This window comes from Strigops habroptila, chromosome 9 (assembly GCF_004027225.2).
Source record: "Strigops habroptila isolate Jane chromosome 9, bStrHab1.2.pri, whole genome shotgun sequence".
NCBI classification, from domain to species: Eukaryota; Metazoa; Chordata; class Aves; order Psittaciformes; family Psittacidae; genus Strigops; species Strigops habroptila.
In genome coordinates this window covers 23,518,021-23,540,382 of record NC_044285.2, presented here as the reverse complement: position 1 = coordinate 23,540,382, position 22,362 = coordinate 23,518,021, and the positions used below count along the sequence as shown (strand labels likewise).

General features: G+C 45.9%; 2 protein-coding genes across 9 annotated transcripts in view; both read left to right on the top strand.

Annotated features, from left to right (window-relative positions):
* Positions 1 to 1,694, top strand: part of LOC115612645 (zinc finger protein 185-like) — a 35,708-nt gene extending 34,014 nt beyond the window's left edge. For all 7 annotated transcript variants that reach the window (XM_030497191.1, XM_030497192.1, XM_030497190.1 and 4 more), the window contains one exon: positions 8 to 1,694. The gene's annotated coding sequence lies outside the window, so the exon portion shown is untranslated. The remainder of the gene's footprint in view (positions 1 to 7) is intronic.
* Positions 1,695 to 2,303: 609 nt separating this feature from the next.
* The window catches only part of LOC115612642 (SLAIN motif-containing protein-like), a 21,980-nt gene continuing 1,921 nt past the window's right edge, over positions 2,304 to 22,362 (top strand). The window contains exons 1-8 of one of the 2 annotated variants that reach the window (XM_030497180.1): positions 2,304 to 2,431; positions 4,918 to 5,642; positions 11,847 to 11,980; positions 14,574 to 14,723; positions 17,803 to 17,943; positions 19,846 to 20,163; positions 21,002 to 21,139; positions 21,294 to 21,615. In XM_030497180.1, the coding sequence (XP_030353040.1) occupies positions 4,936 to 5,642; positions 11,847 to 11,980; positions 14,574 to 14,723; positions 17,803 to 17,943; positions 19,846 to 20,163; positions 21,002 to 21,139; positions 21,294 to 21,615 (1,910 nt within the window). In that variant the 5' untranslated portion in view covers positions 2,304 to 2,431; positions 4,918 to 4,935. The remainder of the gene's footprint in view (positions 2,432 to 4,917; positions 5,643 to 11,846; positions 11,981 to 14,573; positions 14,724 to 17,802; positions 17,944 to 19,845; positions 20,164 to 21,001; positions 21,140 to 21,293; positions 21,616 to 22,362) is intronic. The other variant, XM_030497182.1, reaches the window with a different exon arrangement.

The window sequence follows — 22,362 nt, the reverse complement described above, 5'->3', positions numbered from 1 at the left end:
CTTGCAGGGTTTTGCACCGCTGGAGAAGGCAGCCAGTGGGAAGTCCTCAGCAGCACCTATGAGAATGTATCTAGCAGTTCCTGACTGGCTAAGAGCAGAATTTCTGCTCCCCCCTTTCCTCAAGTTTTTTCCCCTCTTGCTGCCTCATCACGATGAAGAGTTTCACATCCACTGGCTGATGCTGCAGCTGCACCAGGACAAGTGCTGGTGTGAATGAGATAAGGCAGCGTCACCTGCAGAGATGAGTGGGCTGATATTCCAAAGGTGCTGAGCCCCTCCGCCTGTTTTAACTCCATTAGGATTGAGAGTGTTCCCTGTGCTGAAAGCTGGGCAGAGCTCCTTAGGTCTGTCCAAGCTAATTGTGGGAAACCTTTCCCGATTCTGTTTTCCTTTCATTTCTGCAACCAGGCTGCAGCTTGGTGTGTGTGAGCTGGCACGAAGCAAGATACGGGAGGTGTTATGCACTAAATTTGGGTTCTTGGGAGGGTTTGAATTTAGTTTTGAGCAAAAGCCTATTTCTACTGCTCTCACCCCCAAATTCTGCCTAGAAATAGCTTCTGCCTGATTTCCATTTGCTTTCCATGGGCTTTCAGGAGCACTTTGCAGACTCACTTTACTCTAATTGTGTGTCAGCTTTAATTTCCCTTTCCTGCCTACTCCCCAGTGGAATGCTGCAGCAGCATGTGTCCCTGCTGCCTGTTTGGGAAGATAATGCTTTCACCTGGTAGTTTAACTTGTCCTCTGATGGTTGGTGTCAAAATTGAACTTCTAGCTGATGCTGTACTCATTCAAGCCAGAATCACATAATTTTAGCCCTTAATTCAGAAGCTGAGAGCTTGAGAAAGGTGAGTGCTGAAACATTGTCCATCTCTGTGCTGTACAAGTACAGCCCCAAATGTGTCCAGAGAGTTTGTGTTTTCTCTTTGAAAGCATCACGAGTGTCTGCAAAGCACCTGAGTCAGTTCTGTAGCAGCTCTCACATGGAAATAGGTGATGGCAAAAGCTCTAATGCAGACTCTTGTTCGCTGAATAATTCTTAGCAAGGGAAGCTGGTGTGGATGCAACAGCTTAGTAGCGAGTGAGGGGTTTACAGCGCAAGTACCACTTTGCTTTTCTAGGCCACTGTACCAGTTATTTAACTGAGTTGTAGGCACGACCTCAGGAGCAACTCCATGAGGGAACTCCAGCTGAAAGCAGTCACAGCTCCAGGTTGAGACATTAAAGTCGTGTCCTCGACAGGGGCATTGGGCAGCTCCATTTGGAGACTGGGCAGAAGGAATCCCCCTGACACACCAGGAGGCACCAAGGTGGGGGGTTCAAAAATGACTACTGAGTTTGGCTGTGTTTCTTAAGTTATCAAGATGTTAAAGAGATGGTTCTGAACAGAAGAGGGTCGTGGAGCACTGGGACCTGTACCAGCAGTGGGCAATGATGGCTACAGCAGCTGTTCAGTGTTTCAAGGGGGATTGTTTAAAACATGAGATCAGATGGGCCTGTGGCTACAGCTGCACCTGAGGAGGTATCTACAGCAAGAATGTATTCACTGGCTCCAGAGCTCCTGACGGGTACGTGGCCTTGCAGGGAAGAGGATCTGTCCACTGTGTGTTTGCACCATCTCTCCTCAGCACTGTTTCCCTGTAGCAGTGGTTTCACCTCGGTATACAGCTCCAATAAACAGCCTTTGCTCACGTGCAGCTTCCTCGCCTGTGTCGCTGTGTAACACCCGCCTGTCCCTGCCCTTTGATCCAACCCTTTGTGTTGTTTTCCAATGCGAAATTCCTCAACTCCCAGTAGCTGGGCAAGAAACCTGGAGAGGGGCTTGTTGCAAGGGCAGGTAAGGGGCCATGGCTTTAACCTGCCAGAGGGGAGACTGAGATGAGCTCTGAGGCAGAAGCTCTTCCCTGGGAGGGTGCTGAGGCGCTGGCACAGGGTGCTCAGAGAAGCTGTGGCTGCCCCATCCCTGGCAGTGTTCAAGGCCAGGTTGGACACAGGGGCTTGGAGCAACCTGCTCTAGTGGAAGGTGTCCCTGCCCGTGGCAGGGGCTTGGAACTGGAGGAGCTTTAAGGTCCCTTCAGCCCAAACGAGTCTGTGGTTCCATGACTGTAACGGGCGGGTGACGCGATGCCAGCGGCTGAGCGGGGCTGGGACGGGTCCCCCGCGCTGTGCGGGGCTGTATGACCACGGGCGGACCCTCTCCCGGCGCAGCCCCCGCTCACCGCGCGGGGATCTCACCGGGACCCCGGCGGGGCTCCGCGGCGCTGAGGCGGCGGCGCAGGCGCGGCTCCGCGCCCTCCCCTCGCATCGGGGGCGGGGCCCGAGTGCGCGCGCGGCGCGTCCCTCCCGCCGTTTGCGAGCGGGGCGCGCGGCGGCGCCGGAGAAAGGCGGAGCGGGAGGAGCGGGAGCGGCGCCGAGCACCGGCCACCGGCGGCAGGTACCGTGCGGGGGGGGCGGGCGGGGATGGATGGGCTCGGCGGGGCCGCAGCACCCGGCGCGGACCGGCCGCGCCCCCCGGGAGGGTCGCGCCCTCGCCCCTCACGGCCCCGCGCCTCCGGCAGGGCCCCGCCGCCGCCCCCGGTGCCGGCTGCGACCCTCTCCCCGCCTTCACCCTCCTCCTCCCGGTTCGTCCCTCGGCGCGGCCGTGCCCGCGCACTGGGAGCTGTCCACGTTCCGCGGCTCCCGCCCGGGACCCTCCTCCCGGAGCGCGGCCGCGGCCGTTACCGGCGGGCGGGGAGCCCGGGCGGGGGGGGGGCGCGTCCGTTCCCCCCCTCGCCGGCCGCATCCTGCCTTTGGTGGTGAGGGCATCCCGTTAACCCGCGTTAGAAACCCGGATGTCTTGATGGGAAACTCCGAATGATTGTCTCCGGCACAGCGAGGGTTTCAGATGGGGCCGCCTCTTCCCTTCTCTTCCCCCCTCCTTTTGAGCCCTTCATACAATGAAATCAAGTTTTTCAGATGCACGTTTTCCCCTCCTGTATCCCTGCTCCTTTATTCGGGTGGGTTTTAGACTTGGTGGTCGTGGGAAAAAGCTAAAAGGTTTCAAATCTGTTTGTTCCCTCCCTGTGAATGAAAAAGCAGGTTTTGCTGCTGCTCAGCCTTAGAGGGGAAGGGATTTGTTGGGTGACAGATCTCGTTGCTCTCTCCTTGGGCTGTGGTCTTCTGCTTTGGCAGTAGAACTCAAACTCCTCACTGGTGCATCCTCAGCAAGTTCCTGAGCAGGAGCTTTGAGCTGCCTCCGGGAATCCTCCGTGTTCCTTTGGAAATCTTCCATGCTTCATTACTCGTGGGGAGAGCGGATGATCCCATAGAAGGGAGAGCATGTGCAAGGAGATTTTCCAAGTGGACATAAGAGTAGGAATTGGATTTTCTGGGAACCACGTGTTAAATTTCTCATTCCCAAGTCAAAATGACTTCAGGGATGCTCCTTAGAGGTGTCATTTTGAGAGTGGTGTTCAAAGCGCACTGCAGTTAGCTCTTCACAAGGGCTGTTTGTGTTCATTACTAATTCAAACGTAAGCCTAAAACTGTCATCTTCTCTGCACAGGGCCTAAATAAAACCACAAACTGTCTAGTTAAAAAACCCAAAACAAAACTGCGTTTTGTAGGAAACACGCTCAGGTGCTGCAGTTACAAGTGATTGAAGTAACAGGGAGATGCTGAGGGGGTGTGGGTGTACTTTTAACCTTGCTGGGTTTGTGTCCTTTGTGCAACACTGAATTTGTGTGGTTTCCTCTCACCTGCTGCCACTTGGGCCTTCAAAACAAGGAAGACTTTGAGGCAGCAAAGGAAGGAGGAAGGACATCTACAGCCACAGAAAACCAGGGTGCAAGTGCAGTCGTGGTGCCTGCATCAGAGCTTCTGTTAAACTTCAGTAGTTGTGTCTGACTTCCTCATCTGTCAGTCTGTTTGCTCGCCTGCGAAATAGAAACGATTTATAATTTTTGGGGGGAATCCATTTTACTCCCTCTCTGGAGCATGAATCTCGTATTAGGGGCTTTTCAGTGAAGAGTCAGTTCAGAAATGAATCACATGTTGAAATGGAAAAGTCATGTAAATCACTAGTGCAGGGAAAAAAGTGTTTGCTTCTTATCTGTAAGTGGTGAAAAGCTGGATGTTAAATGCATGTGGATTTTTGGGAAGTCTGGGTACCTGGGCAGTGTAAAGCTGCCGGAGTGATGGTGCTCTGCTCTACACCCTGGTCAATAGCCACAGGCTGAACAGTAGCACTTAAGATACAAAAACTAAACAGAAGGCTTTGGTTTATGAAACTTACTAGAATATGTAATCTATGGTGGGGTGTATTTAGCTCTCTTTTTGTTCTGGTTTTTGCTGTGTTGGCCTCAAAGAACTTGCCTCTCCCTTTGCACTTGTAACAGGAAAAGATGCCAGTTAAGACATGAATGATGCTTGTTTTCACCTCCCACAGTAACTGTGGTTCTGGTCGTTAGTCTTTGCTTGAGTTGATCTAGAAACATTCTCCAGTTCTTTTTCTGCTTTTCCAGGATAAACCTGGTAACGAACAAAGGATGTTTTTAGCATTTTCTTCGTGCTGTCGTTGCCTGACGTCACCACCTGCTAATGATGTTTCCTGGCTTTGCTCAGGCAGTGCTTTTCTCACATATTTTGTTAGTAAACAGATGGAAACTGTGATTAAATCAGCTTCCTTTTATACAGCCACTTTGTAGCACAAGTCACACATCCTTGCTGTTTCCAACGAGTAATTCATGTTTGTTGAAATGTTTTCTACTAATTTCAGTTGTTCTCTTTTGATAGATTTTGATTAAATGTCCTTGTGCCCCAATTAGTTTATGCTTATAGAAGTGAGAATTCTCAAGTGAGAATTTTGGGGGTTTAATTCCAGTTGGCTTAAAAATATGGTGCATCTTCATGGAGCTTTTAGATGTTTCTCGTGTCTTGCAGTGCCACTGTGTGCTTTGGATGATGGTGGTGCCTGGAAATGTCCCGGTCATACAGCAGGATCATGCTTTGGAGCCAGCCTTAGGACGAGACTCCATGGAGAACTCAGCCATGGGCCCTGCCACGGCACCGGCACCCCAGGAGATGGGTGCGGAGCTAGCGGAGGTTCGGAAGCTGCGGGAGCTGGTGAGGAGGCTGGAGATGGAGAACCAGCACCCCAGATCGAAGAGCAGCAGGAGCGTGCTTGGAACAGTGCAGAGCGAGCTCCATACTGGTGTGGATAACCACGGCTCTGGTCTTAATGGGATGGAGATCAATAACAGCATCAATGCCATCACTGAGAAGCAGGAATTGCAAATCATGGCGGATCTGCACAGCCAGCTAAGCAAGATAAGGAAAGAGGCAGAAGACAACAACTGCTTCAAAAGAGATATAGATGCCCAAACGCAATATAGTGGCAGCAGTGCCACTGAGGAATTGTCTTCCAGCGTGTGTAAGGTGGAAGTGAAGGGCCATGGTGACATGAGGTGTTCCTCACGTACAGCCACGAGTGATAGCACAGAGCTGACGGGAAGTGTGGTCCTTGCAGGTGTTGGTTCCTCAGTTAAAACAAATGAACAAAATCCCAGTGAGAAATGTGGAGAATCAGAAAATCTGTCCAATAACACGGATCTGGATGAAGTCAAAGTGTTAGAACTTGAAAATTGCAACGAAGAAGAAGACTGCTGGTAGGTATTTCAAACCCTCCGTGATACTTAGAACTCCTGCTATGGTTGGGAGTTTGTGTTGAGGTGCGCAGTGATTTTTAAGGGTATGAAGTGATTTCTATACAGTGCTTTGGTTGTTAGTAGCAAGAATGCAGTTCCTGTTACTGATTGGTCTTATTTTTAAAACCATTTTGTTAGAGCATTATGATTTATTATTATTTCTTAATAAGCCTTACAGTTTAACTGTAAGGCTTTGTCTTTTCCCCTTTCTTCCTGACACTGCTGTAGCAAGCACAGAAAACTTCCCTTCCCTGCCAGTTTGTGTTTAACATATGCAGGTGAATGAATAATGGCGTTTTTAAACTTTAGATACAGTATTTAATAGTTATGTACAAATGAGAGTGTTGTCAAACACAAAGTGAGACCTCAGGCTGTCTGGAATTTGTGGCTTTTGCTAGTATCTAAGACAACAAATCATTGCTATTTCCTGAATACTGTTTCTTCACAGTTAACCTGTTTCTTTTGTTTAGAGACATGAACTGAAACAGATCAGTGATGTAATCCTCAGCCATGCTTACTGTGTAGGACTCTCTGCTTCACCAGCCTCGTTGACAACTTGTTTTATAAATCAGCAGATTAATTTCCCTTTGCCCTTCCAAAGCTAGGTGAAGTTTGAGGCTAATTCCAGCTCATGCAGTAGCTGTGACTTGAAACTTTAGCCGTTATAAGTGAAGGTAAACTTCTCTTGATGGGATGGAGCTCATTAATGTGATGAGCTCAGGTCAATTCTAAATTCAAGGTTATATTAAAAACATGCTTGTTGGGTTTTTTTTTTTTCTTTGCAAGCTTTCTTTTAAAACCTATATACTGGTTCTAACTCGATTGCTGAAACTCCTTAGCGTGCCTAAACAGCATTTGGAGCAGATTTCTTAAAAGAGAATATATTTACCAAGTTGAATTTGGAAGACAGGCTTCATTATTTCCATTTTAATGAAAGCAGCCAGTTTTATGTTCATTTTCATGAGAGATTCTTCAAATTGTATTGACTGGGTGAAGGAACCAGAGGGAGTCTGAGATTACACGGGCAATGGATGCCATTGGTGCTATCAGGACTGATTCTGCTCCCAGCAGCTCTGTGTCTTCACCTTCCCTTGAGCTACTGGCTCATGAGGTTGTTCTTTACCAGGTGCCCTTCTCACTCGACCGTGTAGGATCTTCCTGTTGTTGATACCTCTGTTTTCTTGTCAGATTTGGCTCATACAGGCAAACATATTAAAAAGAGGTGCCCCAAGGAGCTGAAATAATGGTGGTATTACAGAGCATTTGTGCAAGTGCTGTTATCATAAATAACCTTTGATCATGTTGCATTGTTTCTATCTGTTCAATTAACAGCCTGGTCTTTTTGGTCTGCTGACCTTATCTTTAAAATCACCTACTAGAGGGGGTAATGCTTTGTACCTTAAAGAGCACCCAAGAATTCAGTTTGTTTTCTTTTAAAATATGAAAGTGTTGGGAAATGAGAAGCTTTCAGAAAGAGAGGCTTCAGTTCTTAGATCTTCGTGTCATTCTAGTTCTAAGAACAGCTCCAAACTTCAGGGTGATTTCTGTTGTGGTATTTTTCTTACAGACCATAACTTCTCAGTAGGTTTGAAGCCTCTGGTGCAGTCTGCCCTTGGACTGATGTGATAACAGCAAAACCCATCGCCCCAGGAGGGGAAGGCAGAAGCACAAAGGTGCAGGGCAGAGGGTCTGGTTTGCAGGTGCAAACAGAGGCTCTGTTTCTGCACTGCTTTGAAATTATTGGGTTTATTTGGATCAAACTTGCACATGATTCTGCGCAGCTTCCTTCAGCTTCAACAGGATTTGTGTTTATAACAACATCCCTGCAGTGACTGAACTCTGTGAAACGTGAGGTGCTGCAGCTGTAACTCTCTACCTTCTTGGTGCCTCTCCTTTGACTTGCTTCCTTAGGTCCCTTTCTCAAATAGCTGTTCACAATTGTAAATATCCCCTAGACCTGATCAAGCGGAAGTCAGTGTTGTGTGCTGCTGGGTCAGCACAGCTCGGCCCCACTCAGGCTCAAGTGCTGCTCTCCCCTTACGGGGTTGCTCCTTTAAGCTGCATCTCAGCGCAGGTCAGCTCCTGAGTGGTTTGCAGAAAGGCTGTTCCCTGCACAGAAGGGATCCAGTCAGCCGTGCTTGCAGCACCCTGACCTTGCTGGTCTTCCTCAGTGTTTGCCACTCATAGGTGCTCCCCCATGGAAGAATTAAGTTGTGTTTTTCTCTGCTTTTAGTTTATTGTTTGGTGCTGAGGCGCTGGCACAGGGTGCCCAGAGAAGCTGTGGCTGCCCCATCCCTGGCAGTGTTCAAGGCCAGGCTGGACACAGGGGCTTGGAGCAACCTGCTCTAGTGGAAGGTGTCCCTGCCCGTGGCAGGGGCTTGGGACTAGATGAGCTTTGAGGTCCCTTCCACTTTGAGATCCCATAGAACCACTCTGTGATTCTATGAAAAGCAATTCACCAGGCCTTAGTTTCTCAGGCTGGTCACCTTATGAAAACCTTCCAGAGGTATTTTTAACTTGAAATAGTCGACTGCTTTCTTAGTGAAGTGCTCGAGGTGTTGGCTCCTGCTCTTCCCTTAGGATGGAGTGTGGGCAGGGATGTGTCTGCTCGGTCCCGCTGCCAGAGGAGAGGGGGGAACCCACTTCGCACGCTGCTCAGCAGCCTTGTGCCGCGTTCGTATAATGCAGCTCATGAGTTGTTCCACAAGGTGCCTTTTGATCATCTTACAGACTATTGGCTGTGTCATGAGCTTAAGCTAATGTGTGTTTAGAGCTTCTGGGACTTAGTGTCTAGATTTGGGGATTTTGTTGAGCAGGATTAGTCACCAGATAGGCAGGAAAAGCAGCGCCTCCTCAGGGCTTTGCAGTATCATTTTATTCCTCTTTTTCCAGTTTCTGGGTAAGAAAGGCTCAAACCTCTACTTGGGCTAATACTGGAATGTCTTTGTGTGGAGTGTTTTCCACAGGATTTTCCTCCTTTTCCCCTTAGTTTCTATCATAATATAGGGTTGTTTCACTGTTGTTCCACACCAGTATATTGTTGAACTATTCTATTCAACAATAGTGTTTAGATTTGAGACTAGAACAACATAAAGCACAGAAAAACATGTGAAAATCAACTCTCTCAAGTCTGATGTATATATAAAGGAAAGAAAAATGGATGTATTACCTGTTTGAAATATACCTTTATAGAAGAATTTAGCTGCCTTTTGAGCACTTTCTGGAAGTATATCATATAAACCTAAATTGTTCTAAACATCTTTAGCTACCTCGGGTCTCCTTCTTGCTCTGATGTATGTAACTCACTTTTAGTGCTGTAGTAGCTACTGGTGCCAAGTGCTGTGGCAGACGTGTAATAAACCAACATGCCTTGAAAACTGCAGTTCATTTTACTCTCAGTTTAATGTCCTAATGCATTAGTTACAGAGCTTGCTGCAGTCTGAATTGTCTTCTTACGACCTATAGACATACTAGTGCAAATATCTTATGTGATTAGGATCTTAAACTCTCAGGCAGTACAGGCTTGCACACTTAAAACTCATCTGATGTGTCCTAAATTGTGAAGATGCTTCTTTCTTCAATGCATTGTGCAGGTTGGGAAAGTTGTCACAGTTGCTGCACAACTGGAACTACTTGGCACTCACCAGATCTGCATTTCATAGAATACTTGCTATGGGAAAGTGCAACATTAATAAGCAGAAAGTAAAGATGTTTTATCTAAGGGTCTCCTCACAGCAGCTGAAGAAAACCTCATTTATATTTAATCAGTTCCACAGCAAACCCCAGTACATCACATTGAGGATATATGCCCAAATGTTTACTTTCTGAATTTTGTATTAGGCTTTGTAACTACCCAAATAGCTTCTAAATTGTCATTTGCAATTTGAGCACAGAAAACATTCAAAGCGTTACCTTTTGGCATTTAAACAGCACACACTTCACACCCCAACTGCTGAGTTGAGGGAGCAAAATGCAGGGTAAAGCTCACTGAGGAATCAGATATTTGTTAAACCCAGAGGACTTTGGCTAACTAGTGAACTGGCAGTTGTGTGCGTGCTTCATGGCACGCCTGAGCATATTTGTACCAATGCTTATTGGATTAAGTTCACCTGACAAATCAAACAGCCTTACAGGATCAGAAGCACAGGATACATGATGCCAGCGGACCTGAGAAGTTGGTATGTTGAAGCCTTCCCCAAAACTTCTTAAAAAGGAAAATTAGTAAACCAGATGCTGTGGGATCAAACCAGAATTCCCCTCTTGTTCGACTAAGCTGCCTGTCAGTGCTCTGAGTTGAGCTTTCTTCATTGACTTTGGTGAAATCCATTCCCTGTGAGGGTGCTGAGGCGCTGGCACAGGGTGCCCAGAGAAGCTGTGGCTGCCCCATCCCTGGCAGTGTTCAAGGCCAGGTTGGACACAGGGGCTTGGAGCAACCTGCTCTAGTGGAAGGTGTCCCTGCCCGTGGCAGGGGGTTGGGACTGGATGAGCTTTAAGGTCTCTTCCAACCCAGACCAGGCTGGGACTGATCCTGTGATAGTATGAAGTTGTAAGTGGGACCATCTCTTACCAATAGACTTGTCAGCTGGGAAATGAGAGTCCTCTGCCAGACTACAGAGGACTCCAACACCCTGCCCCATGTGGGAACAGTTCTGGCAATCAAACAAGTGTTACCATACATCTAGTCACATAGAAACATGATTAGAAGTATGGAGGGAGCTGGGTAGAACTACTACTTCCTGAAGTAGAGCAGGATTTCCTCCCTTAACCTAAAATACGTGAAGAACAGCGTGACCTGCCCTAAGGAGGCCATTGGCCTCTTTTTTGTTTGATGGTTTTATTGCTGCTTTTTTTGTCTGAACTGTAAAATAAATCCAGAGAGAGAGCACTTGGCTCTCTCTGGTTTATTGGATCTGAGTGGCTGCAATGCTCATTTACCCGTGCAGGAGCACAGCAAGATGTGCTCGTGGGGATATTGCAGCTGCAAGAAAAATTGTGTTCGTGTTTCTCAGCATTTATTTTGTCAATAGCAAATTAGCCTTTGGATTTTGGTATTTGCCTGTAAAGCTTGGTATAAAAAAGCTTCTGCGGGAGACGTGACTGAAGAGACTGCAAAAGATGGGTCTGACCAGGGGCAGGGATGTTATTAAGATCTATAAAGTCATGAATAACGTGTCAAGAGGCAATAGGGAATAATGACCTTCCACCTGTACCTACCCCTCAAGAGCCAGACAAGAGGAATATAAGAGTAAATAGCGGGTGACATTTTCAGGGCAGGTGAATGGATGGAGGTGGTTCTTCACCCTGCACGTTGTGGCATTGCAGGACTCGCTGCAGTAGGGTGCTGTGGGTGCTAGAAGCAGGTATGAATTCAAAACAGGGCTTAGATGCTTCACTAAAGAATGTTATTCTGATAAATGCTCAATCTGACACTCTCAGATTACCAGGTTGAGGGAGTCCAGGACAGCTTTCTGCACCAGTATGGCTTTGGGATTGATTGTTTCTGTACTTATCCTTCCCTGGAGTCAAGACAGGAGGCAGGGTGATAGCTGAGATGGACATTTTAATGTCAGTGTTTTAAATACACCAGTTGTCTGTTTTACCTTGGCCAAACATGGATAGACACCTGAGAGCCCTGTAGTATGTTTCTGTGTCTTTTAAACATGAAGGGTTTCAGAAAATAATGGGATAATTACTGAAATATCCATTGATTTGTATTGGTTTTGTTGTGGAAAGGAGTGTTTTATGAATTGAATACAAGATGCCTGTGTGAGAATGAGTAACTGGAGCAGAAAGACTTGATGTATCTCGCTGCAGGAGTGTCAAAAGTTATTGCTCAAGAGAGGGTAGGAGGCCAGTAAAGTGCGTGCAGACATTCCTTGAAATCTTAAAACCATCCTCATCATCATTTCATGCTCAAATACTTGGACCTTGCCTTGAACAGTACCAGGGATGGGGCAGCTACAGCTTCTCTGTGCCAGCGCCTCAGCATGCTCACAGGGAAGAACTTCTTACTAATGTCTAATCTAAATCTTCTTCCCCTGTTTTTAATTTGGGTAACTTCTCTATTGCTTCCTGTTAGATGCACTTTAGTAAATGCTGCTTCACTGGCTTTTGTGCTTTGAGTTAATAGGCATTTTTCCCTGTCTCCTTTCCATCCTTGCAAAGGCTCTACGTATCCCCGAGGAAATCTGTGGATCAGAAAACAGGCTCACCTTTAAAATGGTGCCGGCAGGTGCTTGATAACCCCAGCCCCGAGACAGAGGTGGCCTGTCGAACGCTGCTGAGCAGACTCGATCAAGGTATGTAATCTGGGAGCATTGCTGCCTCAAGTGTCCCTCATTTCCACTTGTGTACCTGACATCAGTGAGAAGAGGTGAAGCAGAGGAGGCCTGAAGGGTGCAGTTGCAGTGGTCAGAATGTCTGCAGACACAGCACTTCACGTGTTGGCTTAGATTTGTGCATGTTTGTGCAGCCCTGTGTGGTGGTGTATAGAAACCTCCCTGCTTTTGGTTACACTGGTCATGCCTTGGCTGTGAAGGTAAGAGATCAGTCTGTAAACAGCAAGAAAACTGTGCTGATAGCAAGGAACACACCAAACAAATGGAACTCTGTGGTCTTTCACCTCTATGTATTTGTTAAGAAGCAAATAGAGGCATTTCAATTTAATGGGCAGATTGACCACCTTGCTTTCTGTTGGCTTTTGATTATTAGAGCCAAAACTCTAAAATACATTTTAGTGTTTGCAGGTTCTTGATTTTCTTTTTTTTTTTTTTTTAATATTTAAACATCTTCAGTGTAAAAATATGTAGAGGGAATAATATGCTTCAGGGGAATGGGGGAGAGAATCATATAAAACTTTTCTTGCAGCTTTTTCTCTATATCAAAAGTTCTGGTGGTGTTGAGTGTTTCTAATAGTGATGATTCTTACAGTACCTCACCATTAGTACCATTACCTGGGTAGTTGTCTGCTGCTCAAAGCTTACAATCATGAAACATTAAAATCTGTAGGTTGAAGAAATGGAGTCACGTGGAAACCTAGTTTCAATTCCAGTTTTATCATTCCCTACAAGCACTTTGTGGTGGCTTTTAGCTGCGTTACTTCACCACGGAGGGAAAAGCCCTTAATCAATCTGCCTGAAATGAAATGCTACAGAGCCTTCTGTTCAGCAGTATTCTGGGGCTGTGGGTTTGTGTGTTTTCTTTTTCAGAGCACCGAAGGATCAATACCACATTAGCCTTTCACTGATGTAAGAGCTGTTAGAATAGCTGCAGAGTTTACTTCATTCCAAAACTGAGAAGGTTGTTCTGTTTCTGCATACCTGTCGTACATCACCTGGAATCCATGTGGTGGATATTCTACCATGTCTTTTCAAATGTACTCTGGGTTTGCATGGGAAATGGGCTGAATTGCTGGTAGCCAAGCCACTGAGGGGTTTGAAGTGGATAAGTAACCCTGTTCTACACTGTACAGCTTTCTGTAGCGTAAGCTTTCCTCTGTAGGCAGATGGGATTTACCCTGCAGCTGGAGGGGTGATCAGTTTTAGTGTGTTCTTCTAACAACTCCTCACTGAAAAGTCTCGCAGAGCAGGACGTGTTATAACCTCATCTGTCTGTTTCACTCACCAACATCTAAACACAAAAGCAGGGGTTAGTGTTTGAAACAGTGCAGTTTCCAACTGAATTAATGGTTCAGGGATGTTCTTAACTGCTGAAATCCAGCCGCCAGCTTGGTGCAGAAGTTGCTGTCTGCCTTGTTTGAACTGGCTTTGTCCTCCATGTGAATGCAAGAATTCTGACTTCAGTTTGGACAGTAATTTGACCTCAGTGATTTGAAGTCTGAGAGGCCACTGTTTTGTTGGGGGGTTTTGGGTGGCTTTTTTCGTTGTTTGGGTTTTGATTTGTTGTTGGGTTTAAGTTTACATTCTTACGGTGTTTTGGCAGTGCTTGTGATCAGGCTTATTTTGAGTTTAGCCTTGAAATTCCTCATTTGAGATAACTGAATGTAGTTTGAGACCAAACTTCATTTACTTTCATAAACCATCTGCGCTTAAAAACTTGAATGAAGATTCATTTCATTAACTCTTTGCTTTCTGTCTGAAATACATCAGGTTTTATTTGTACCCCATCACTCCGAACTCAAATAGTCTGACCTTATACTTGGGGGGGGGGAGGGAATAAACAAGAAAACTTATTTATATAGTGAATCTTCATTATTTTCTTAGCTACTGTTCTCTCAATGGTAATGGCTCATGGGCAGTCCAGCAGCCCCTTGAATATACAGGTCACAGATGAAATCACATTCCTTAGGTGCTCATTTCCTGCGTCACAAGTGTGGGTGCACTAATTTTGCTACCTGGCTTACTTTGACTGTTTCCCTCATATGTGAGTCTGTGTGCTGAACGAGTGTTTCAGAATGGCTGTTTTCCATATTAGTTTGCTCTCAGTTCAATCCCAAGGCACAGCTTTGTGGTGTAACCTTGGTTTGAATCCGTCAGGAAGAAGTCAAAATAACAGATGTGTAAAGATGCAGGTCAGTGGAGTTCTTCAGAAGGAATATGGAGTGTAGAAGTGACAGATACTCATGAAAACAGCCATCTCTGAAGACCAGCCCTGAACCTTTCAGAAGTGTGTGGCTTCTTAAAGCCCAGTTTGTCAGCAGTTATTCTTGGAATTCTTCAGAAGTGACAGAACAAGTTAAAGGGGAGAACAAGAAGGAGGCAGGCGCTGCTTTGCTTCCTACAGTGGTAACCGACACCGTCAAGATGTCTCATTTGAAGTACATCTGTTACAGTATTGAATCTTGTTTGATCTGTTGCCTTTCTTTATCTTATGCTCTTTGGTTTTCAAAATAACTCGATAACCTTGATGGCTTTTTTGTGTTTTTCCTTCTAGCCAGTAGATGGAAAAACCTGTATTGCAGCCCGCTGGCATCACCAGGCGCCCATAATCTGAATACAGAGCCAGGCTCCTGTAGCAATGCACTAAACTCTCCCGGGCATCTCAAATCGACTAACAAAGCACTACTAACCTGTGGCAGCTCAGGTATGGCATGTCAGTAGAGCACTGCAAACCTCCAGTATTTAAAATGCAAGGAGTTTTAGTAAATGACACCGAGAAGAGTTACTAAGAGATGCAAGTTCACTCGTGGGGGTTTCTCGTTTTATTTTGCTTGCTGACTGACCCAGATCTCCTCTGATTCATTAGAAGGAACCTCCTTGCATTCTAAATGCCTTGTAGTTATGTCATGGTGTTGGTTTTTATAACTTTATATATTTATAAATTGTACTAATTTTAAGTGACTTAAGGCAGAAAATAGCTGTTGGGGCAAAGAAAATACAGCTCTTGAATAATGGTATCCTCTGTAGGTGTTAACTTTATAAAGTTCCTTGGATTCAGTTTGCTGGCTTGTGAGTTTCTTTTGTAAATCCTGATTAATGTAGACAACGGAAAGAAGCCTTGTGCTTTAAGGTAAAAGGTGTAATCTCCAGGAGAAGCTTTTAAATTGGCTAAGTGGGCAGCTAAACACAGCGTAACAAAAGCTTTGTCAGACATAATTGTGTTTGGAGTAAGATTTCCTACCTTAGAGGCCACTTCCACACAATTCCTGTTGGAAGCCCATATTTGTAGGAATGATAATGAAGCTTCTAAGCCTCAGTTCTGCCTTTGCATTTAAAGCTGCTGCCTAAGGAGTCCATGTGGGCTCTTCCAGGAGCCTCGTTTATCCTGGATGCAGGTCGTGCTCAGCTTCCGAGCACAAAGGCTTTGCCCCTTGGCTTTATGATCAAAGGAGTCTTCCTTGATTTCTTTCTTTGTTTGTTTTCTTGGAAATTGCTATGTCCTAATTTGCATGTTTAAAAACCTAAAGCATGTTTAACAGTTCTGGATTGAAACTTGCTGTTAAATGAGCCCTTTTTTTAAGGACCGAAGAAAGGGTTGATCTGGATGTTTTCACAGGCGTAGGTATGCTCTTGAGAGCTGTTGGGTTTCTGCTGTAAATAGAAACGAACACTGATCTCTGTTTGCAAACAAAGGATGCATGTAGGACTGCTGGGTTTGCAAGCTGGATTCTGCAGGGAAAAGTCTCTGAATTAGTCTCTTGTTTTTAACACGAGGTTGGTTGGCAATCTAGATGTCTGCCCACCTTTTCACACAGAAACAGTAACTGATGTGTAAAACCAAAGTGTCTGTGGAACTTCTAAGGCTTCTTCATTCACCCTGCAAATCAGAAGCTGTCACGGGTGCAGCATAAAAAGGCAGGTATAGAACAGGTGTCATCCAGGTGGGATTATGCACTAGAGTTTGCTTCACCTGTGTGGTGGCTCATCCCTTGAGGAAGTGCTAACGTGAGTTTAAAGTTCACCAGCAACTTGAGTGACTCAAATCTAGTATTACTTCTGAGAAAAATGGAGCTTGCCTCCCCTGAAATGCAAACTGTTTAACAGTAACTGCCCTGAGAAACTAAACAAAGAGCCTGTGACAAAACCCATATGTGAAGGTTCTGTAATGAAAACCACAATCAGTTCATCTTGCAGTGTTGAGCCACAGCGCTTTTTACTGATGAAAGAATGTGAATGTTTTCCTTCTTCTTTCCTTGACTGTTTTAAAATAGACCTGCAGTTGGGAATGCAACAACCAAACTAAGCACATACAACTGAGTGGGAACTTCTTAAACAGCTGTATTCAGGATACAGCTGCATTAAAAATACAGCTTTTAGTATGGGAAACTGCTTATTCCTTATCCTGCATCCCGCAGGTGCAATCCTTACCCTCATGTTGCCTCCAATGTCTTTTCCTGACACCAGAAGGAAAAACAGGATTTTGTTGCACAGTTATAATACTGGAGGGTCTTGACTTGGAGCGTGTATTTGTGCAGCACATGTGCACAGACGTACTCCTTACACTACAGTCACACTTCTCTCATAGTATTGTGTCGCATCTTGAAGCTTGAAGAACTTTGCAGATGAGGAGTTGGAGGCTTCCTGCTAGGAAGCAGTTTGCTCAATGTATTTTACACCTGGACTTTAAATGTGTCTTTTCCATGTCATTGGTTACTGCTCTTCAAAACTGGTTGAAGAAATAGCGTTGGGAACCTGCTACTTTTTCCTGCCTGCCTGGAATTGACCATTATTTAAAAGGGCTGCTCAGCAAAGGCTTTTAGGTATTTTGCTGAGAACAGGCAAAATGTTGTATTGCTGACATCCTTGTTGAGAATTACTCAGTCAATGTGCTGCCTTGGAGACTCCTCAGAACACAGCAGGCCAGGCCCGAAGCTGAAGTGGAAGTTGGTGGTGAATGACATCCCATGGATGCTCTCTGGGAGGCTGACTTCCACTCAGGATGTGTCTGCTGGTGTGCCTCAGCCTGCTCGTTGCTCTTTATTTAAGGGATGATCTCAAATCCCTGCTTGAACAGGATTTGTATCTCTTAAGCCTACTTTAGCTGAAAGTGATGTTAAGTGCTCTCAGGCTCTTGCATATCTACCTGCATCATCCAATCTGCTGTCAGAGTGTGGGGTCTAAATCTTTATACTACTAATTGTAACCTTCTCTTGGAATTAATTTAAGGTAATGATGTATTTTCTCCTAAAATAGCTCTGTGAGTTACATGGTCTGATGTGTCTGTGTTCAAGAGTTGGTTATGGTGGGAGCATGTGGCATAGATGAGCACATTTGCCGTGTAGAGGTTTCGCATTCACTGAGCCTTCTGTGCTCCCAGAAATTTCTCTAGTCATTTTTTGTGGTTTTCTGGGGGGTGTTTTTCTGTTGTGTGGGGTTTGGTTGATTTGTTTGGGGGGTTTTATACAAATACGTATCTAGATCAGTAGTTGCCTCTTTCTCAAAATAGGTGGAAATAATACTGATACTCTTAATGTTTCTAAGCCCAAAATTACCTTTTCCACAGCTTGTTCCCTGCACAGACACAACTCTGCCTCCTGAAAACTGCAGGTTAAAACACTGAGCATTGTGTTCTCAACTATTTCTAACTACTTAATTATTTCTAGCAACCATCTCTCAACTTCACAACTGCACTGGTTGTATTACCAGAATACCTGCTCTGCTGCTCGTTCTTGGTTTGGATGTGGATGTCTGAATGCTTTTTGTGTTCCTCTTCCCTCCTGAAGGTTATCTGAGCATGCACTCTGCACTGAGCTCTCAGTCATCCGTGGACAGCGAGCTGAGTACATCTGATGACTCCATCTCTATGGGATATAAACTGCAGGACTTGACTGATGTCCAGGTCATGGCACGCCTTCAGGAAGAAAGTACGTGATGGCCATCTCCTTTGTGTTGTAGTTTTAGCACTGTAGAAATACATAGGTGGATTCCAACTGGAGTTCTCTTCCCCTTTCCCCAACAACAAAAGAATAACTTAAAAGATCGTTTCAAATGTTTGTGATTTGCAGGGGCTTCCTTTAAAACTCTACAGGCCCAAACTGCCACTCAAACTTAGCAGTTGTAGAACATTCTCAAGATCACACCTCTTAGAGGATAGTGTTGAAAGTATTATCCCAAACACCACTGTTAAATACCTAAGCACTCTTTAATACTCAGAACTCCTCCATCCCTTGTTGTCTCTGAAGTACAGGTGTAGTTTTACGAGGGACTGTTTCATTGTCATGGCAGTTCAAACAGCAGCAGCTCACGGTTCCCACCTGGTTGCAGCCCCCTCACTTGAGCCAACACAAGCAGGACATTCCCTGTGGATTGCTTTGGAGAACCGATGCAGCTGAAATAAGAACCCAGCAATTTTTGTCCTTGTAAACATGTGTTTTTCTGAGCAGTGGCTGCAGCCTTGGAACCCTGTTAGCAGCTGTCTGCAGGGCTGGGTTTTACATGTTGTTTGTGGCACAGAAGATGCAGGTACTGTTTCACTGCTGTGCTGAATAAACCCAGGAGTTCAGGAGTGCTAAACCTGAAAGAGCTGGAGTTACAGTTTAAGTTTTGCTCTGGTAAACCATTCAGAAGCAGCTCTGTGGATTTAACTTAAACATGAAACAAGTTTGTGTCCCAGTGGGGGGATTTTGAGGCCTGGATCCAATTTCCATTAAATTGTTGGTAAACTTTCAGTTGACTTTAGTGGGATTTGGATGAGGTCCTAATTGAAGGTGGAACAAAGTGGTTGGATCTGTTTTTCTGTGCAAATGAATCCTTAATTTGATTTACAGGAAATGGAGAATGAAGTTCTCTGGTTTGGAGAACATTCACTGACTTCAGATCTGTGCCTTTATCCATTTAAAAAGCACTATGATCTAAGAACTGATAGGTATGAGAACTGGTTGATAAGAACTGATTGATATGAGATCAAAAAGGGCAAAAGACACAAGATCTTTTATCACTTTATTGCAGCTGAGGAGAATTTGTATTAAAGTGAATAAAGCAAATAACAGCCTTTTTCTTTCTAAACTTGAGTATTTTCTCATGCTTTGTGATAAAAATCCTGTCACATTACAAACTTTCCAATGCAATATGAAAAGTGCTTCATCCTTGGCATGATGGAAGCTTTTCATATTGCATTGTGAAGGGAGAGGAGTGGGCAACACTTGCTTTATTTAATCCCTGCACTGGGAAGAGGCTTTTTCAGACCTTTAAGTGATGCCTGTCTCCAAAGTCCCTCCTGCCAGTTTGCGGTATTAGTTCTTGGTAGGAATTTGCTGGTATTTTGTTAGGCAAGAAGATGAACTAAAGGTGTAAGTTGGGGGAGGACCTGTAAATACACCACACAGGTGCACTGAAGATGTCAGTAAGAATCAGCTGTGTTTTCCCTTGGACACAGAAGTTCAGATCTTTGTTTCAACCAGTTGAAATGTTGGTGGGTGCATAATTAATTGAACTAAAACATTCATACTGTGAATTAGCCTCCATCTAGTTAACCTCACAGAGCTTGTGTGGCAGTATCTAGTCCACAGTCTCAGCTGCTTGTGTCTGTGACATAGGGAGTAATTCAGGTCAATTTGAATATTAGCTCTATTAACAGTGCTGATCTGGGTGGCACTGTTCCACTTTAGATGTGCCATAAGCTGGGAGTGTCTTCAGTGAAGCGAGTTCTTGACTCTCCTCCCAAGGTGAAATCACTGATAAAAGAGTTGCTTCTGAACTTGTGCTGCATCTGGATAAGGGATTCCTATTTAAAGCCTGCCTCTGATCCAGGTTGTTTCTGTCTCCAGGCCTCCGTCAGGACTGTGCCTCCAGCTCCGCATCCGTGTCCCGGCGCAGCTCCAGCGCCTCCCTTCACTCCCTGCGCAGAGGGACCTACAGCGACCAGGAGTTCGACACGTACAGCCTGGAGGATGAGGATGACTACGACTGCTCCCTGTCGTACCGCAGTGCGCACAGATACTCACCGTCTCCGCTCAGTTCACCCCGGTGTCAGTCCCCTTCCTCCAGCGCAGATTACAGCAGGTCATCCACCTCCCGGATCCGTCCCCCCAGGAGATCTGTGCAAATTCCTATGCAGGACCGGCTCAAGTATGCCAACAGCGAGGGTAAGCTGGGGCTGAGCTTTGATGTGAGCCAGTGGAAGTAATTTTGACATACACATTTCAAAAGTGCTGTTATTTAATGGAAGCAAAGAATTAAGCAGGTCAAGGGAGGGGATGCTCCCCCTCTGCTTTTGTGAGACCACACCTGGAGTACTGTGTTCAGCTCTGGCGCAACACCACCAGAGGGACGTGAAGCTGCTGGAGCGAGGCCAGAGGAGGCCACGGAGCTGCTGCGAGGGCTGGAGCAGCTCTGCTCTGGAGCCAGGCTGAGAGAGCTGGGCTGGGGCAGCCTGGAGAAGAGAAGGCTCCTGAAGGGGAGACCTTAGAGCAGCTCCAGTGCCTAAAGGGGCTACAGGAAACCCAGAGAGGGGCTTTGGACAAGAGCCTGTAGGGACAGGACAAGGGGAACGGCTTTAACCTGCCAGAGGGGAGATTGAGATGAGCTCTTAGGCAGAAGCTCTTCCCTGTGACGGTGCTGAGGCGCTGGCACAGGGTGCCCAGAGAAGCTGTGGCTGCCCCATCCCTGGCAGTGTTCAAGGCCAGGTTGGACACAGGGGCTTGGAGCAACCTGCTCTAGTGGAAGGTGTCCCTGCCCGTGGCAGGGGGTTGGAACTGGATGAGCTTTTAAGGTCCCTTCCAACACAAACCAGTCTGGGATTCTAGGATTAGTTATACACTGATGGTTAAAGGTTAGGCCAGATGATCCCCGAGGTCCCTTCCAACCTGGTGTTCTATGATTTGTCTACTTTTAATCACACATGTTTTTCAAGAGAGAGCCTAACCTGTTACACATCCCCATTGCTACAAGAAGCAGCAATAGAGAATTTGCTCTTGGTTTCAGAGGAGATGCGGCACAGCATGCCCAACCTGGCCAGGACCGGCCTCCGCTCCTTGGAGTCCGTAAGGAGCAGTCGGAGCTTGGAGTCGGATCTGCAGGTGCCAAGCAGCCGAATTCCCAGAACCCAGCAGCGGTCAGCAGGTCAGTGTGAGGTGCTCTATGTGCACCTCTGCAGCTGATTCCCTTCTGTCTGTCTAACCAAGCCTAAGGATACCTTAAGAGACCTCTTATCCTAATTGTTCTTAAACTACCTTTGACACCTGGGTTATTCTTCCTTTTGTTGCTCCATTCCTAGGTCTGGCTCCTGGTAAGCTCAGGTATTCCTCCAGTGCTGGGCAGTCTCCTTTGACAGTGCGACAGCCGATGAAGGCAGGGTCATGCACAAACTCTCTCCTCACACCCAGGCAGCCAGTGAAAGCCTGCAGTTACACAGGTCCTGTCAGTGGAGTTCGAAAGCCACAGGCGTCTTCACAGCTCCACACAGGCTCTTCCAGCAGCACTTGCACTACCAGAAGCAGTAACATGGTCACTGTGGCAAAAAACTCACCCATCAAAGCCCGCACGTCTGTTGGGGGGATCTCGGTGCCCAAGAACAAGCCAATGCCAGCATCCCGGAGGTAAGTGTGAGGCTCCAAACCTCACAGACTTGAACAGCTGCCTTTTGGTTCATAGATTAAACCACTTTATTAAATTACGTTCATCTCCAGTCTTAAAGCATGACGTGGGTATAGAATTGGGTCAAAACTACTGACTAACTGTAGATGTAGGGTTGTGGTTGGGGAAGATTAGTACTTAGGTGGGAGATGGATGTTACAGGGGTGCAGTTCCCTTCTGTGAATGTCTTTGGGAACTGACTGGGACATCAGCGAGATGCCCCTTTTCACCACATCAGCAGTGACCAAACCACTCAGTATTTCACTATTCCATCTGTTTAAAAAAGTGTATTATTTAAACCAACTGATTATCTTGGAAAGTGAAAAGCCACAGGATCAAACTTCTTTCTATAAGAAATGAACGTTATGGCACATATTTATTCAGTAGGAAGGGGAAAAACTCTTCCAAAGGACCAGTAAACTCTTTACTGTTCATATAATAATCTTCCCAGATGCCCTACTTTGGTGCTTCTTAACTTTGCTACTGTTAAAATAAGGTTGCTGTGTTTTTTTTCTTCCTTAGTCTTTGGTTAGGACTTGAAGTGGGCACAGCCAAGGCCTAATGAGTTTTTAAAGGGTTTGGAAAGTAGGACACATTACCAAGGCTTGTCTGTAGAATGATTCTGTATCCTTAGAGTAACTTTCTACAACATGGGAAAGCAGAGCATAGAAAATGGCTTCAATAACTTACAATCTTTGTTCTTGTTGCAT